Source organism: Engystomops pustulosus, chromosome 7 (genome assembly GCF_040894005.1).
Source record: "Engystomops pustulosus chromosome 7, aEngPut4.maternal, whole genome shotgun sequence".
Classification (NCBI taxonomy): domain Eukaryota; kingdom Metazoa; phylum Chordata; class Amphibia; order Anura; family Leptodactylidae; genus Engystomops; species Engystomops pustulosus.
This window is the reverse complement of record NC_092417.1, coordinates 123402236-123420770: the sequence shown is the minus strand read 5'-3', so window position 1 is coordinate 123420770 and position 18535 is coordinate 123402236. Positions and strand designations below refer to the sequence as shown.

At 39.3% G+C, this 18535-nt stretch overlaps 1 protein-coding gene across 3 annotated transcripts in view; it reads right to left on the bottom strand.

Annotated features, from left to right (window-relative positions):
* Positions 1-17596, bottom strand: part of SLC38A8 (solute carrier family 38 member 8) — a 114554-nt gene extending 96958 nt beyond the window's left edge. For 2 of the 3 annotated variants that reach the window (XM_072117734.1, XM_072117733.1), the window contains exons 1-3: positions 12487-12710; positions 3123-3321; positions 2893-3049 (exon numbers count right to left, since the gene is read on the bottom strand). In XM_072117734.1, coding sequence (XP_071973835.1) covers positions 2893-3049; positions 3123-3321; positions 12487-12675 — 545 coding nt within the window. In that variant the 5' untranslated portion in view covers positions 12676-12710. Of the gene's footprint in view, positions 1-2892; positions 3050-3122; positions 3322-12486; positions 12711-17518 lie in introns of those variants that run through there. The other variant, XM_072117735.1, reaches the window with a different exon arrangement.
* Positions 17597-18535: the final 939 nt, after the last annotated feature.

Here is an 18535-nt window from a genome sequence, read left to right as displayed (position 1 = left end):
CGGGAAATACACACACATTCAGTATACGGAGCATATACATACATACCATATACACAGCATATAAACATAAACATACATCATATATATATATATATATATTTTTTTTTAAATGTGCACATATATATGCTTATACAAATATATGCGTGTATAAAAACAGTAAATGCATATATATACAGTATATACATATATAGACAGTAGATGCATATATACACATATACACAGTATATACATATATAGACAGTAGATGCATATATACACAGTATATACACATATAGACAGTAGATGCATGTATACACATATACACAGTATATACACATATACACAGTAGATGCATATATACACATATACACAGTATATACAAATATAGACAGTAGATGCATATACACATATACACAGTATATACATATATACACATATACACAGTATATACACATATACACAGTAGATGCATATATACACATATACACAGTATATACATATATAGACAGTAGATGCATATAAACACACAGTATGCATTTATACACATATACACAGTATATACATCATATATAAATACAGATAAATACATATGTAGTGTATACTTACCCTTTTAGGATGACTGGCTGTCTGGTCAGGCGGGTCTTCGGCGTGGGGGGGTCGGTCGGTTGCTGGTTTTGACGGGAGAGGGGGGGTCGCATGTTCGGCCGGGTAGTAGGAGCGGAGGTCAGCCGCTTGTTCCGCGGGGGGGGGGGGAGCGGAGGACGGCAGCTGCTTGTTCTGCCGGGGGAAGGGGGGGGGGGGAAGAGCGGAGGACGGTCGCTGCTGCTTGTTCCGCCGGGGGGAGGATGGACGGCAGCTGCTTGTTCTGCCGGGGGGGGGGGGGGCGGGGGGTTGTAGGGAGAGCGGAGGGCGACCGCTGCTTCTTGTTCCGCCGGGGGGGAGGAGGAGCGGAGAATGAACGCTTCTTACAGCTGGGGGGGGATGTGGTGGATGCGAGCGGAGGAAGGCCGCTTGATCCGCCGCTGGAGGGGGGGGGGGTGCGAGGAGCGGAGGACGGGCGCTTGTTCGGGCGCGGGTGGGGGGGGTTTGGAGTGGAGGAAGGGCGCTTGTTCCGCTGGTGGGGGGGGGGGGAGCGGAGGACAGCCGCATTTCTGGGGGGGTTGGGGAGCGGAGGACGGCCACATTTCTGGGGGTAGTTGGGGAGCGGAGGGCGACCGCTTGTTCAGGCGGGGGAGGGGGGGTTGCGGAGGGCGGCCGCTTGTTCGGGCTGGGGAGGACGAGCGCGAGCGGGGTTACGAGCGGGCGGGGAGGGCTAACCATGCAGCGAGTTGGGCGGGCAGGGAGGTGGGAACCTGTGCGGGGGGCAGACGCCTCGGCCATGCGGGGAGGCGGTCACCTGTGCCGTGGTCGGACGGACAGCTCTGGGAGGTGGCGGCAGAGGAGCCATGGCCCAGGGGGGGTGATCTGGTGGGGGCCCCCTGGGGGGGCAAGATGGTGGGGGCCCCGGGGCTCTAGCCCCGGGAGCCCCGCCTATAATCCGGCCCTGGGAAGGACTTACTTTTTGGAATCATACTACTTTGTAGCGTATATGTGACATTTTCATCCCTTTTTATTGATTTTTTGTTTGATTGGATGCGCAAAAATCCTAGTTTTTGGCACATATTTTATAATTTTTTATGGTATTCAGCATACAGGTTTAGTAATTATTTAATTTTTGTACGGACACAGCGATACCATATATGTGTGTGAATTGTGTGGCGATTTTCACTTTTTATTTTAAGTGAGAGTTTTATAATATATGAAGCATTTAGGGGACTTTTATAATATTTTTTTTTATAGATTTTCATGTAATCTTTAATTTGTAAAAAATGTTCACTTCAAATTTTTTTACTGTCACACTCCTCTGATTGTTTGTTCAAATGAATACACTGATAATACTGACGATGTATTAGAGTACTCAAGCTATGCATCTGCCTAAACTGACATGCACAGTGATAGATCCTGTCAGAAACAGCATCCTTCATCGAACACTGAGGTTGCCATGGAGACTATCAAGGCAGGTGGGCATGTGAGAAAGCCCTATAGACACCGCAGCTATGTTTGACCACGTTGCCTACAGCAGGGATCGGGACTATTTATATCCCATCTGTTGCATACAGCCTAGCTTCTGCATCCTAATACCATTTACAGTTGTGACGGTTACAGTTTCATGCAGGAAAAAAAATGCACATCTAGGTGCGGGAGCTACCCACCAACTTGGACATGCATTTTCGTCCATGGTTGGCAAGGGGTAAACTTATTTTGGGTTTTATGGGTCAGTATGATTACGGCAATATCCCATTTATTTAGCTTTTTATGTTTGAATAATTTTACTGAATAAAAACTCATTTGGAGAGAAAAATCATTTGTTTTTGCATTGCCATCAAGAAGCGCAACATTCAGATTTTTTGTTAAATGAGCTCTATTAGGGCTTAGAATTGTACTTTTTATTGGAATCATGTGACTGTTTGAGTAAGAATTTTATTTTCTTGTACGGTTTGTTAAAGATGTTGTGATACGTTACGATTTTCACTTTTTTTTTATATGTAAGAGAATGGCCATTTAGGGGACTTATTTATTATTATTTTTTTCTACGGTCTCTCTGGGACTTGAACAAGCAGTCACGGGATAGGGGCATTTTCAGAAGCCCTTTAGGCACTCCAGTCATATTTGGATGCAATCTGCTGTTTAAACCCTAAGGTGCCGTGGGCAAAGTATTCAATTATGGACTAAGCTTGTCTTGTTTTTCGTTTGTTTCTCTTTTGTGCCAGACAGAAAGTAAGCAATGAGATTGTTTACAAGTAAAAGATGTTGTCCAAACAGCCCAATTTCATAACTTTTCAATTAACACATTTGTGCAAGGCAGCCATTTACCTTGTATACTTCTGAAAACTGATTTCCTTAGGGATGGACAGTGGAAGGATCACAACAAGGCAGAGGAGGCTCATGGCTAATCTTTCATCCGCATACCAGGGTTTAAGTTTTTCTCCCATAGCATCCATTGTCACATTTGTATGAAGAGAGTCACATACTATATAGAAGAAAAATTTTATTACATAATATGACCATGTTGTGCACACCCCATGCTTCAAATTACAACTTACATTTTTCGAGTTGATCTTCTACCACACGGAGAAAAGCTACAGAGATCATGAACAGGTTGAATATGAAACAGATTCCACAGAGTTTTCCAATGGCTGGGCCACAAACATCTCGAACGACACCTTGATATGTGGAATGATTACTGAGCGATGAGGCATAACCAAGGATTACCAGCCCACTGATTAAAAAGATGAGGGACCCCTAAAAATAAAGCAAGAAAACAGGAAAACATTATTGATCAAAATTGATATTTACTTTAGCTACATGGAAACTGCCTGTGCAGATGCAGTTATATTTATTGTTTGTGTTATTATAGTTACATTTATGATCAATAAGAAGGGAGTCAATTTCTAGCAAGGTTTTATGACGTTTATGTACCATCCCTGACAACTTTTGATGTCTTTGGACTCAACAATGGAGAATAAATTCAAGATACTGCTAACTAAATGATTGTTTTTTCATACCAGTGATTTCTCACTGAAGCCATTTTGGCTTATGGACACATACAGATTGGTTTTCCTTCTTGTCTTCACTACTGTCCGAACTGTTATTTTCATTTGGACTTTTACACAGTTAATTTTTCTCCACTAATCAGTGGGAAAAAAAAATTGTGTTCACCAACAACATTGATCATTGAAAAAGCATATTAAAAAGAATGATTCACTGAAGCTACATAAAGAGAAAGTCAATCTGTATGTGTCCATAAGGCAAAACGCCTTGTGAAAACAAAATGCCAATGTGAATCTGCTCTCAGCAAAGTCACTGTTGTGTGTGAATACACAACAAACGAACCTGCTCAAAACTCCAGGCGCACGATCCTCTGAGAGTACTTCTCTTCTCCCAAGCAAACATAAACTGCAGAACATCCTTTATTCATTCATGGTAACACAGCAAGTTACAGGTATTAACATATAAGTGCAGGAAAAAGCATCATCTTACGCGTTTCTGACCGATAAGGTCCTTAGTCATAGATAGGTTACAATATTGGGTTACATACTGATATACCCAGCTCACCAGAAGTGATGTCAGTCCATTGCAGGTGAGCAGGTACTTAACCCCTTCTAGTATATAACACAGGTCAAGAAAAAACCTGTTGCAAGTTTTAAAACATACATAGAAAAAAATATATACACAATAAAAGCATATTTTAAATAATTAACAAGTAAGTCATTCCTGACATTGAAAGATTGAAACCTTTAGGGTATATACAATGTCAGGAACGACTGATTAGCTAAACGTAATAAAAGTTGACACTTATTTTTTGTTTTTTGGAGGGTGGAAAAAAAGGCTTTTGTAATTGATAGTACATATTTTTCTTTAAATTTTCTAATTAACTCAAAATGAACATTATTAATGAATCCCCCATTTTGTTTTGGTCGTTTGATATAAAGAGTAGTATAGTCTCAAGCAAACAGGGCAACTATGACAATGTTTTTTTTTTTGGTGCAGCAGTTTTTTTTTTTTTTATGAGAAATGTAAATGTATTTTTAATATATATTTTTTGTGTATGTGTGTTTTTACTATACATGTCCCCCATTAGGTCATAAAAGACCCCTGGGGGTCATTTTCACAGGTTTTTTTTGCCTTTCACAAGTTTTCCCCCGTCTCACAGTGCGTTTTGAAACGCTTTAGAACAGCTGATGAGAGGTGATTTGCCTAATTACATTATTGTTAACACTTGCATTTACAAAACGCATTGTAAATGTGACATGCGTTAACGCAAGTGTTAACAATAATGTAGTTAGGCAAGTTACCTCTCCTCAGGTGATGTAATGCGTTTAAAAATGCAATATGTGAACACAACCTGAGGCGTCTATAAGAGCCTTAGTTACAACACCTGTTACCACTAATGTTAATCAGAGCTGTACTGGGTTTGATTAAATAATAGGGTCTGTGCAAATAATTGTGAGTTTTCGCTGTGATTGCAGTTACTTCTTCAGGCCAGCAGCACACCTGGTGTTTTGAACCCGTTTTGAGGTAGTTTCTAAGCAGTCCGTTAAAAAAAAACACATGCGTTTTTTGAAAACGCATGCATTTTATGAAAACGCATCCATTTTTGACAGTTTTTTCCTATTATCTTAATGAGGATAAGTGGAAAACGGACAAAAACGGTTTAAAAAGAGATGAGTTTTTTTACGAACTGCTTAAAAACAGCCCAAAAACAGCCTAAAAATTGGGTTCAAAACGTCATGTGTGCCACTGGCCTTAGAAGTCAACATCTAGATATTTTGGATAAACCAGATGCAGCAGTGTAAGGGTGATGTCACACGTTAGCGTTTTGATTCCGTTTTTAATCATGCGTTTTCAGTCCATTAACCCCTTCCGATGCGCGCCGTACTAGTACAGGCCAAGCCCTCTCCATAGCCGACTACCAACTCAATGATTTTAGCGACACCCAACCAATAGCTACTTAACTTAGGACATGACCAAAGTAAATGGAGTAAGCTTGCATTGTGGCCGCAGCATCTCCAGCATATATCAGAATGGTCAGTGAACATATTTGAGAGACATGCAGGAGAGGTATACCATCTAGTATGTATCTTTAAAGAAGATCTTTTTTGTAGTTAGAACAAAATATATTTTATTGGCCACCTGACAGCGTTAAGCCCCTCATCTAGGGAAAAGGATCTCCTAAGGGGGATGCCACACATGGCGTTTTGAACACGTTTTTTTTTTTTAAACCGCATGCGTTTTTGATCAGTTTCAATTAAGATAATTGGTCAAACCTGTCAAAAACGCATGCGAAACAGTAAAACAAAGTTTAAAAAAAAAGTGCAACTAAAAAAAATAAAAGTCCCCTTAAGTCCCATCCCATGCAGTAATCAAATAAAACATTTAAAAAAATGAAAATCACCAAAAAAACACAACATATTGGGTATCACAACGTCCGTAACAACCCGTACAATAAAATAAAATTGTCACTGAACGCCATAAAAAAACCACACAAAAATTATAAAATTTTCACATCTGACTGCATAAAAAGTGATCAAAAAGTAACATTTACCCCCCAAAAAATACAGCTTGTCCTGCCAAAAATAAGCTCTAAACAAAAAAAATATAAAAATTAATGCCCATTGTTACATGGCGATACAAAAACAAACAAATTTCTCACAAAATGAGTTCTATATTCTGGAAAACAAATTTACCATAAAAAAGCCATATAAATGGGGTATCACTGTAATCTTGTTGACCCATAGAATGCATTATTTTTATGGTATGGTGAATGTCCGGCGAAAATAATGCTAAAAACCATAAACAAGAATTAATGATTTTTTTTAACAACCACCAAGAAAGAGTTAATAAAATCTGATTATTAGTTATTGAGCCCCCCTGTAAATTATGTACCTGAAAAGTGGATCTCATCCACAAAAAAAAATAAAATAAAATAATCTCCCATATGTCCAAATTACAAAAAAATAAACATTTTATAGCCTGTAAAATGTGACAATGCAGATCTGCTCTTAATGGCGCTCCTTCCATTCTATGCCCGGCCGTGTGCCTATACAGCAGTTTACCACCACATATGGGGCATCCACATACCCCAGTTAAATTGGGCATCAAACTTTGTGGAGTTTTTTGTCATTAAATACTTTGTAACGGTTTAATTTTTGGCCAAAATTAATATATTGTCTAAAAAGAAATTACGGGCCACCCATATGTGAACATAGAAACGGGGCCACCCGTATACCTAAACCCTCACTGCTGGCCCCATACCGCATGTTATTATTCAGAATACATATATACTTTGCACAGACATAAGCACACATACACTACATCTGCATAACACACATATATAAACACTGCCCCATATAAAATCTACACACACTACACATACAAATACACACACACCTAGGGTGCACTGCGAATTTAAAGTGGCCGCATTCTGTGGGCGGGGTCAAAACAAGCAGGTGTGACGATGTGATATGGGTGGAGTTACTAAACTCCACACTAACTGTTTATAGGTGGTCTAAATCAACATGTACAGTGCAGCGAAAAAGACTCATACTGCCAGGAATAAAGCTTCTTTTTTTAAAAGATCACAACTTAATACTGCCCCCTATATACAAAAAAACTACTATAACCCTGCCCCCTATGTACAAGAACGTAACTGCTATAACCCTGCCCCCTATGTACAAGAATGTAACTGCTATAATACTGCCCCCTATGTATGGGAATATAACTACTATGCCATATAATACCGCCAGCCAATCCCCCCCCAATATACTGCCAGACCCCCTGTATATAGCCAGCCAGTCCACCCAGTATACAGCAAGGTACTTTAACCCTTGGTTGTCTGATCGATCTTACCATATACTGCCATACTACAAAGACCTGAGGCTGTCATAGTGATGACGTCACGGGAAGCGATGATCCTCGGCAAGATGGCGGAACTCATCTCCTTTTTGAAGCCGCCGGTGGCAGTCGCCGGGAACACACCCAGTGATTGGTGCTAGCACCGACCGTGGATGTTACCGGTAAGCCTTTGCTGCAATATGCAGCAAAGACTTACCGGCTATGGAGAGGGCTCAGCCCGTAGTTGTACGTCACATGTTGGTAAGGGGTTAAGGTACCCTAGAAGGTCTAAGTATTAACAAAAAAAAAAATAGTAACAATTTTTAAACATTAATAAAATATAAAAAATTCAAATGAACCCCTGTTCCTTAAAACTGATATAAAACTAAATAAACGATAAAAATCACATTAGGTTAACGATAAAAACTTATTAGGTATTGCCGCGACCCAAAATGCCTGATCTATCAAAATATAAAACGGTTATTGCACCTGAATGTACGAAACGTGACTTTTACACCATTTTACATTAAAAAAATGTATAAAAAGTGATACAAATGTTGTACAGTCCTTAAAATGGTAGCATTGAAAACGTCGTCTCATTTTGCAAAAAAAAGGACATCTCACACAGCTGTGTTCACCAACGTATGAAAAAGTTATTAGCGTCAGAAGATGGCGACATTTTTTTTTTCTTTTTCGTACACATTCGCTTAATTTTTGAAAATGTATTAAAACACATTAAAACCTCTATAAATTTGGTATCACCATGATCGTACCAAACCAAAGTATAAAGCAGAGGTGTTATTTGGAGTGCACAGTGAAAGTGGTAAAAAAAAGGTGGAAAGCGAGAAATGAGTGAAAAAACGTGGTGTCCATAAGGGGTTAAAAAGTTAAGGGAAACTGCTTCCCAGCAAAACGCAAATGTAAAAATGCATCACAAAATTCTGCACAAAGCAATTAAAAGTTGCACAGGCAAAAACGCAACAGAGACACGCGGACTGCAAACACATGCATTTAAGGGCACTGCCACAGGGGACGTTTTTGGACCATTATTGGACCTTTTAACCCCTTAGGCCGCGGTCACACATACCGCTAGACGTCCGTTCATAACGCGACGCTAGCACACAGGGGGAGGTCCTCGGCCCGAACGCACATGCGTTAACAGGGAAACGCATGCGATCGGCTTATCAATCGCATGCGTTTCCCTGTTAACGCATGTGCGTTCGGGCCGAGGACCTCCCCCTGTGTGCTAGCATCGCGTTATGAACGGACGTCTAGCGGTACGTGTGACCGCGGCCTTAAGGACGCAGCTATTTTGTATCTTAAAGAACACCTGTCATCAGATCTCTGGCACTATTTCTGTCACTTCTACCTGTTGGAGCAGCTCACAAGGATCCCATCACAGCCTTCATCTAGTCAATTCATACATTAATCAGTAAAAAAAAAATCATCTTTTCATTATTATGTAAATGAGGCTGGTCACATGGTCAGAGGCAGTGATGTCCCCCCTGTTACCCCTCCCCTCTCCTATCCCTGCTCATGCCTGTGTGTAAAGTCTAGTAAAGCATTGCTAGTGTCTGTGCTTTATCTGCTGACATGCTCTCCCTCCTATTACACAGAGACACAGACATCAGCTACACATGAATCTGACATATTCTGCTAAATTATGGCTGCTTGGAGCTGTTTTATCTCTCCTATACACACAGGCTGCAGGGGGCGTGGCCGCCAGCACCAGGAAACACAGAGGTGCCATTACACCATTATACCTCACACCAGTCAAGTCAAGCACTGGGGGTGTGGCTGTGCCTCCCACTCATGAATAAGCTGGACAACTTGAATATGATAATGACTCATTTGCATACAGCTTTAGGACCTCATTACTTAAGTTTACAGGCATGTAGAGGGACAATGAAGGATTAGAGGCAATGCTTTCTAATTGCAGTTTACAAAAATATATTTAGTTTAGGGGGTTAATTTGCCTGACGGGTTCTCTTTAACGCCTTACCGACATGTGACGCAATACTACATCACCTGCTGGGTGCGGTTGCATGGAGAGAGCTCACGCGTGACGTCATCGGGGAGCGTCAATCCGTTGCCATAACAGCCACGGGTCTTCCGAAGACCAGCATGCGTTTAATGGACTACTTAAAAACGGCCTAAAAAGGGTTCAAACGCCACGTGTGTTATCGGCCTTAGCCACTCATTGCGTTTTGAACCTGTTTTTGGTCCGTTTTTAAGCAGTCCGTATTAAAACGCATGGGTTTTTTAAAACGCATCAGTTTTTGACAGGTTTTACCAATTATCTAAATTAAAACTGGCCATAAACTGATGCGTTTTTGGACAGACTGCTTAAAAACAGACCAAAAACGGGTTGAAAACACCATGTGTGGCATCACCTTGAGGCGTTTTTTTTTTCATGCTTCTGTTGCAATTTCAAATGCATTGGTTTTATCCGCATGTGTTTTTCAAATGTTTGCTAGTGTTTGCATTTTTAAAAACACAATGTGCAGTAATTGCATGCAGCTGTGTCTCTCGGAATTTGTAAAAACACAGTGATCTTGTTCTCCATGCTGTTTGTGCAAGTCATTGCATGCGTTTTCAAAAACGCAACCACTTTGAAAAGCGCAATGAAAATGCACCTCAAAAAACGCAGACAAAAAACCACATGGGAGAAAACGGCAAGTTAAGACATGAACCTAAGGCTGCATTCACACGTGGCGTTTTGAACCAGTTTTTGGCCCGTTTTTAAGCAGGCCGTTAAAAAACGCATGTGTTTTTGTCCGGTTTTCTCAATTATCTTAACCTGTTGACGCTCAGCATCCAATATATCGGGCGCTGAGTGTGGAGACTTTGCGCTCCGATCGTGTGTGTTTAACCCTTTAAATGCCGCGGTCAGCGCGGTCGCGGCATCTAACCTGCCTTTGGAAAGTCTTTCCCCCATGAACACCCCCCCCAAGCCTTTTGGGGGGGGCGGCGATCGTTGCTCTGGCATCTCTGGGGTCCGATCGGGACCACAGAGATTCCTGAAGGCAATGCCTGAAAGATGGCGTCTGTGACTTCATCTTTCATGCACAGTGTCAGCCTATGCATGTGCATAGGCTGACACTGCTAATACTCTGCAATACATAAGTATTGCAGAGCATTATCATGAACAAGCAATCAGATGATGGAAATCGTGAAAAAGTAAAAAAAAAAATGTTTTTTCAATTTAAAAAATAAAGTAATAAATCACTAAAAATGCCCTTAAGGCCCATAACATATAAAGAGACATATAACGCTAAAAAACAGTCTAAATCATAATACAAACCCCACATATATAGTATCACCGCATCCGTAACAACCCGTAGAATAACAGTAAATAATTATTGAACCCCACGATGAACGCAGTTTTAAAAAAAACTGTTAAAAGCCAGCCAAAAATTATTTTTTTTACCTATTGAATCCCACAAAAGATGCAATAAAAAGTGTTCAAAAAAACATATGTACTCCAGAATGATACTGTTACAAAGTACAACATCTCCCGCAAAAAAAACCCACCAACCAGCTCCATAGCCAAAAAAGTAAAAATGTTATGCCACTTGGAAGATGGCAATGCAAAAATGATAGATTTTTTCCCACATTAGGGTTTTATTTGGCAAATTTAGTAAAACTTAAGAAAAAATATTCATGTATGGTATCCCCATAATCTTATCGACCCATAGAATAAAGATAACATGATTATTAGGCTAAACGGTAAAAAAAAAAAAAATCCAGTACAGAATTGATTATTTTTTACTCCTGCCCTCAAAAAAAAGTTCTACATTTCCAACAGTAGGGTATACCAACCCCAAAATGGTAACAAAAACAAATGCTGTCAAATGGCCCCAATAATGAAAAAACTAAATTTTATAGCCTACAAAAGGGGCCAATGAGGAAGCTAAAATCCTGGCTGCTGCAGGGCTCTCCTTCCCTTCTACGCCTTGCTGTGCGCCATAAAACAAGTAACAGTCACATGAGGGGGGATTTTGCAAATTGCAGAGCAAATTGTATGGTGGGTTTTCTATTTTTATCTTTGGGAATTGTGTAAATTTTAGGGCTAAATCAACGTATAACCGGCACAATTCGACCATTCTAAATTTCACCTCCATTTTGATTTCATTACTATGAAGATCTCAAGGGGTTAACAATCTTCCTAAAAGCTGTTTTGCATATTTGAAAATGGGTTGATATGTCGAGGGTTTTTGATGCTAAATATGTAAAATTTCATTCAAAATGGGATTTATCCCCAAAATAGTCAATTCTGAAAATTGATGTTCGATTTGTAAGCCGCGTGACATCAAAATAAATTATCCAGACATTTCAAAAATGATTAAAATGTAAAGTTATGCAACTTAATTAGGTGGTAAATCTATCTGCCTGAAAACGTAATGATTTCGAATTTCGACATTGGCAAATTTAAAAAAAAAAAAAATCATTTTTTTCTTTTTTTTGTAATTAAACGCAAAACTTATCAGCCGACACTTACCACTAAAATACAGTACAACGTGTGGGGGGAAAAAAAATCTCAGAATCGTTTAGATAAGTAACAGTGTTCAAAAGTTATAACCATATAAAGCAACGCAAGTCAGAATCTAAAAAAGAAAAAAAAAATTGGCTGAGCCTTAAGCTACAAAATGGCTGCATCCTTAAGGGGTTAATTAAAACTGGTCAAAAACGTATGCTGTTCTCAAATGCGTTTCCGCATGCAGTTTTTAACGTACTGCTTAAAACGGGCCAAAAACGTGTTCAAAACGTCACATGTGACCGTAGCCTTAAGGGAGCAGCCACACGTTCAGTTTTTTAGATGCATTTTTTGATGCCCAAAACAGGAGTGGAGTGAAAATAGAGGAGGAGTAGCTCTTCTTAATGATAAGTCCTCTCCCATTATCCTGCTTTTGGCTTCAAAAACTGCTTCTGAAAAACTGAACGCGTTGCTGCACCCTAAACCCATTGAGCCAATATGCAAATATAATGTGTTTTTCAAGGATTTTAAAAACGCAGTGAAAAAAATGCAACAAAAACACCACGAGTATCACCAGTCTTACAACGCAGACTTACCAATTCCACAGTGACAGCTGTGTGCATCCCACCTGCTTTGTTAAATGCCCAAGGGAAATTAAGGAGACCAGCTCCCAACGCAGACTTTAACATAATAAATATGGCTCCCATGGAGGATAAACTGGGGGTGCCACAGTCTGCACCTGGCTTGGCTAACAAGCTGATGCTCTCTCTAGCTAGCTCTTCCATCTTCAAGATCCTATTTTAGAAACTGGTAAAGAAAAACTACTTTGTTCCAGCTTTTTAACTTCAACAAGGAGGACCTCCCCAAATTGTGACCTAGCTGGTCCTTTTTAGATTTTTTAACCCCTGAGCTTTCAGGACAAACTAAGAAGTATATACCAATTACCCATAACAGTTGGAGTGGGATTGTTCTTCTAATCGCTGGTCAGAACAAGCTGCCAGGAGTGTCCCTAATCCACATCATGAAAGTGCTGTAGCTTTAATTAACAAGATTCCAAAATCAGGTAAATGATGTGACAGGTCCCTGTGAGATACTGACAGGGAGTGTGTGATTAGAAGCAGCCTCTCTACAAACAGATATATTAGCTCTCAGGAGAGTGGGACTTGGAGCGAATTCCATTCCACTAAACTGACATGCTGAGTTCATTTCCAGTCCAGCAAGCATACGATTTGGGTTTGATGCAAGTTGGACACATCAAACTTGCTTGTGGGCAATAGGCTTAAGTGCGGATACCCACGTGTGTGTTGCGTTTTTAAATACGCATATCTTGGCCCTTCCACTCGCGTTTTGGATGTGTAAAAAAAACACAACAAAAATGGCAAGTGGAAATCCACCCTAAAGCGTTTGCAATCGCAGACAAAGCGCTACGTGTGGCACCAGCCTAAGGGTTTTTGGGTCGTTTTTAGTCCGTTTTTTCCAATTATCTTAACCCCTTCCCGACATTTGACGTAATAGTACTGCATCGCGGGAGGTGCGTTCCCGCAAAATGCAGTACTATTACGGGAGTACCTGAACGGAGCCGGTGCCAGAAGCTGCAGGTGTCAGCTTATATATTATAGCCGACACCTGCCTCCAACACCCACGATCGGAGATTTCTCCGATCGCGGGTGTTAACCCCTGACACGCCGCGGTTGCGCTGACCGCGGCGTGCAAGGGGCATTTGTGAAGAATCTAACCCCCCCGCAGTGCTTACCGGGGGGGGGGGGGGTCTGCTGCTCGGGGCTGCACGATTCTCCTCTGTGTGCCAGGTCCCTGCCTTCTAGCAGGACCCGGTTGTAACACACTGAGCATGCACAGCATGCTCAGTGTGTTACATTACACAGTGTAATACATCTGTATTACACTGTGTAATGTGAAGAAGAGCTTGAACAAGTGTAACACGTGCGCAAGTGCGCAGCATGCTCAGTGTGTTACATTGCACAGTGTAATACATCTGTAATGTGAAGAAGAGCTTGAACAAGTTATCAGTGGATCGCTTGTTCAAGCTAACCTGTAAAAGTTAATAAAAAATGTTAAAAACATTACATAATTCTTTTTTTTTTAAATTATTTTAATTAAATAAAGTTAAAGTCCCCTAAACACAAATATTCCCTATACACTTGCAATAAAGTGAACCAAAAAAACCCCACATATTTGGTGTCGCCGCGTCCGTAACAATCCGTACAATAACTCAGAAATATTATTGGACCCGCTCGATGAACGCCGTAAAAACAAAACCCGAAAAACACGCCAAAAATGTACATTTTTCATAAAATCTCTACACAAAAATGTTCTAAAAAGTGATCAACAAAAGTTATATGCGCAAAAATGGTACCACTGAAAAGAACAACTCAACATATAAAAAATAAGCCCTAAACTAGCTCTGTCGACCAAAAAATATTAAAGTTACATCTCCGAAAAGATGGCAATGCAAAAACAAATGAGATTTCCTCTATATTAGTTTTTATCCAGTAAAATTGTAAACATAAATGAAAAACTACATAAATGAGGTATCACCGTAATCGTAGTGACCTATAGAATAAAGATAATATAGTATTTTTAGTGAACAATGTACGACCCCCCCAAAAATACGAAAAAAAAGTAAACCAAAATTGTAAAGATTGTATAGCCAATAAAAAGTGACAATGCATAATCTGCTATGAATGGTGCAGCTTCCCTTCGATGCCTTGGCGTGTGCACATACAGCAGGTTACCACCACATATGGGGTATTGTTATACGCGGGAGGGATTGGGTATCAAATTTTATGGAGCGTTTTGGTATTTTATCCACTGAGAATTTGTTTGAAAAACACATTAACTTAGCCAAAAAAATGTTACTTTCAAAATTGCATCCGATTTTGTTGTAACCCTTGTAAAACAATTAAAGGGTTAACAAACTTCATAAAAGTTGTTTCACGTACGTTGAGGGGTGTAGTTTCTATAATGGGGTAATTTATGGGGTTTAACTTTTATTTAGGCCTCTCAAAGTGACTTGAAACCTGAGCAGGTCCCTCAATAGCAGGATTTTGCGTTTTTTATGAAAATGTGAAAAATCGCACCTAACGTTCAAAGCCCCATAACATCCTACAAAAATAAGAGTATGCATAAAAAACCATGTCCACATAAATTATACATTTAGTGAATGTTAGTTATTACGTTTTTTTGCGGTTATGACTATGTATGGAAAAAGTAGAACATTTTGAAGTTCGAAAATCAAGAATTTTTCCAAATTTTCACCAAATATCTGATTTTCTCACTTCCCCCCCCAGCTCAACTCCGGTCACTGCCCCCCATCACCCCCTCCCCTGGAACTCATGCCTCATAACCACACTGAACCGAACTCCAGATGCTGCACCCCCCCCCCCCTGGAACAACAGACACCTGAGCAAGAGTAAGTAACATATGTATTTTTATTTATGTATTTATGTATATGCATATTATATTATAAATTTGTATGTGCATTTATATATTTATACCTGTGTGAGGGCTTATTTTTTGCATAACATATTTTACTTCTCATTTATTATTCCATGTCGTGTACTGGGAAGCTGGATTTTAATACTTTCGCTGTGCGCTCCAAATCATTTGTGTCCTTTATTCTTTGGTTCGGTCCTATCGCAGTGGTACCAGATTTGTAGGTTTTATTGTGTTTTAATGCTTTTTCTATAATTAAAACAGTGTACGAAAAAGAAAATAGTTTCGCCATCTTGTGACGCTAATAACTTTAGTGCACGGAACTGGGGAGATTTGGGTTTTTTTGCTTAATGAGCCGTTGTTTTCATTGCTACCATTTTGAGGACTGCATGACCTTTTGATAACTTTTTATTACTCTTTTATGTGATGTAAAATGGTGTAAAAGTGGCGTTTCAGTGTGTATAGGACTGCTGGAATCCCAGCTCAGACAGTCCTGTATAAATTGATTCTAAACTAAACCGTCAGTTTTCTGGTTGAATTGCCGTACTGGCACTTTGCGATAAGTAATTAGGTTTTGGGTTGCAGTTTGGGCACTCGGTCTCTAAAAGGTTCGCCTTCACTGCCCTAAAGCATGCGTTTTCAGTCAGTTTAAAAACAATCGCATGGGGTTTTGAATGTTTAGCATGTGTTTTGCTGGTTTTAATCTGTTTCACAGCTGCCAACATTTCTAGAAGTCACACATGATGTTTTGAACCCTTTTTTGGTCCGTTTTTAAGCAGTCTGTCCAAAAAACACATGCGTTTTTGAAAACCGCATGCGTTTTTTGAAAATGCATCCATTTTTGACCAGTTTTAATTAAGATAATTGGTAAAACCTGTCAAAAACGGATGCGGTTTCAAAAAAACGCATGCGTTTTTTAAAAAAACGCATGCGTTTAACGGACTGCCTAAAACGGACCAAAAACGGGTTCAAAACGCTATGTGTGGCGTTTAGAACCCATTTTTAGTCAATTTGTAGTCAATTATCTTAATTAAAAACTGATAAAACAGATGCTTTTTTTAACAGACTGAAAACGCATGCTTAAAAACTGACTAAAAGCAGGTATTAAGGCCACTGGTGATACCACCCGTACCACATGAAGCGTTGCGTTTTTAAAAACGCAAGCAAACATTTGAAAAACGCATCCATAAAAACGCAGCAGAAACGCAACCAAAAGCGCCACGTGGAAATCCACCCTAAAGATGATGCCACATGTCATGTTTTTGGTCCGTTTTAACCCCTTATCACCGACAATAGTTTGCCGCTTAATGACCAGACTCGATTTTTCGAAGCTGACACGTGTCTCGATAATTGGTTATACGCTTAAACGTATCCAGGTGATTTTGAAATTGTTTTCTCGTGTCACATTGTACTTCATGTTCGTTAAGTTGTAATAAATTTAAATGAAAATATGGCAAGAGTTCGTAAAAATTCTTCATTTTCAAAGTTTGAAATGTTCTTTTTTCCCGACAGGAAGTAAAACTACCCAAAAAGCTTGATAATTAACATTTACGGAATGTCTGCTTAGGGTTATGCCACACATGGTGTTTTGAACGCCCAGTCCATCAAAAACGCATGTGGTTTTTAAAAATGCATGCATTTTTTGAAAATGTATCCGTTTTTGACAGGTTTGACCAATTATCTTAATTCAAACTGGTCAAAAATGCATGCGTTTTTTGATGGACGGCTGAAAAACGGGCCACAAACACATTCAAAATGCCACATATGGCATCCCCCTCAATGTTGAGATGATATTTTATGCATCCTCTCATTTTTCTAGGATGTTATGAGGCGCAGAACTTTTGGTGCAATTTTTCTCATTTTAATGAAAATCGCCAAAACTCACATTTTACATTTAGATTTATTGTACAGTTTAATACGGAAGCGGTGATACCAAATATGTATGGTTTTTGGTGTTTTTGTGTTTTATATACTTTATTTGCATTTTATGTGTGTTAAAAAATTATATATCACAATATTCATTAATATAAGACCATGAAGAGTTAAATTGATAGACATACACACGCTGCTGACATACACAATCTATATTGGTGTAAGGGATGAGCTACTGTACATTGAATCAAGCCTAAATATATGAATAACACATATAGTGACACATCTAACACTACAACACACCTCTACTTTTACTATATGACAGACAGACAGTGTTATGGCGACTGGTACGGAGAGGCTGGTACAACGAGGCTACGACAGTTAGGCCAGTTGGAGGTCTCTCACTACTGAAACTCTTGTGCTCTCACATCTCGGACATCTCTCACAGACAAATGGAAGAAACACAAAAGGTGGATAAAGACATATGAAGAGCTACCGGAAAAGATGGAAACCTCACGGCCATCACCAGAACATATTCTCAATTAAACACGGACACGGACACGTGACTGATAACCTATGCAAGTATCTTGTATCCTGTATTCTGCAACCTGGATGACGGCAATAAAGGAGAATTTTTAATAAGTATTATTATGAATCCTTCTGGTGTCAACCGAGCAACATATTTTGGAAATAATCACTTTGACACCATAAAGTATAGTTATTTGTATCAAATTACATTTAACAATACATAGAACAATAGAGACAATTTGACAATATTTAACAATGTGTAACTAGGGAGATAATGGGACTTATAGTTTTTTTATTTAATTATTATAATAAAATTATTTTTACTTTTTTTTTTTTTTACACTTTTTACATATTCCATACTTGTATAACAAATACTACCAAAACCTAAGGACCAACGTTTTGGAGAACGTACTTAGCTGTAACAGACAGAAGCTTAATATTATATTTTATTATATATTAATATATTATATATTTTATTATATTATTATATTAACCGGTTAAGGACCGGGCCCTTTCCTGTTTTTTCATGTCCATTTTTCACTCCCCACCTTCAAAAATCTATAACTTTTTTATTTTTACACGTAAAGAGCTGTGTGATGGCTTGTTTTCTGCGTAACAAATTGCACTTCATAATGATGGTATTAAATATTCCATGCCATGTACTCGGAAGCAGGAAAAAAATTCCAAATGCAATGAAAATGGTGAAAAAACGCATTTGCGCCATTTTCTTGTGGGCTTGGATATTACGTCTTTCACTGAGCGCCCCAAATGACATGTCTACTTTATTCTTTG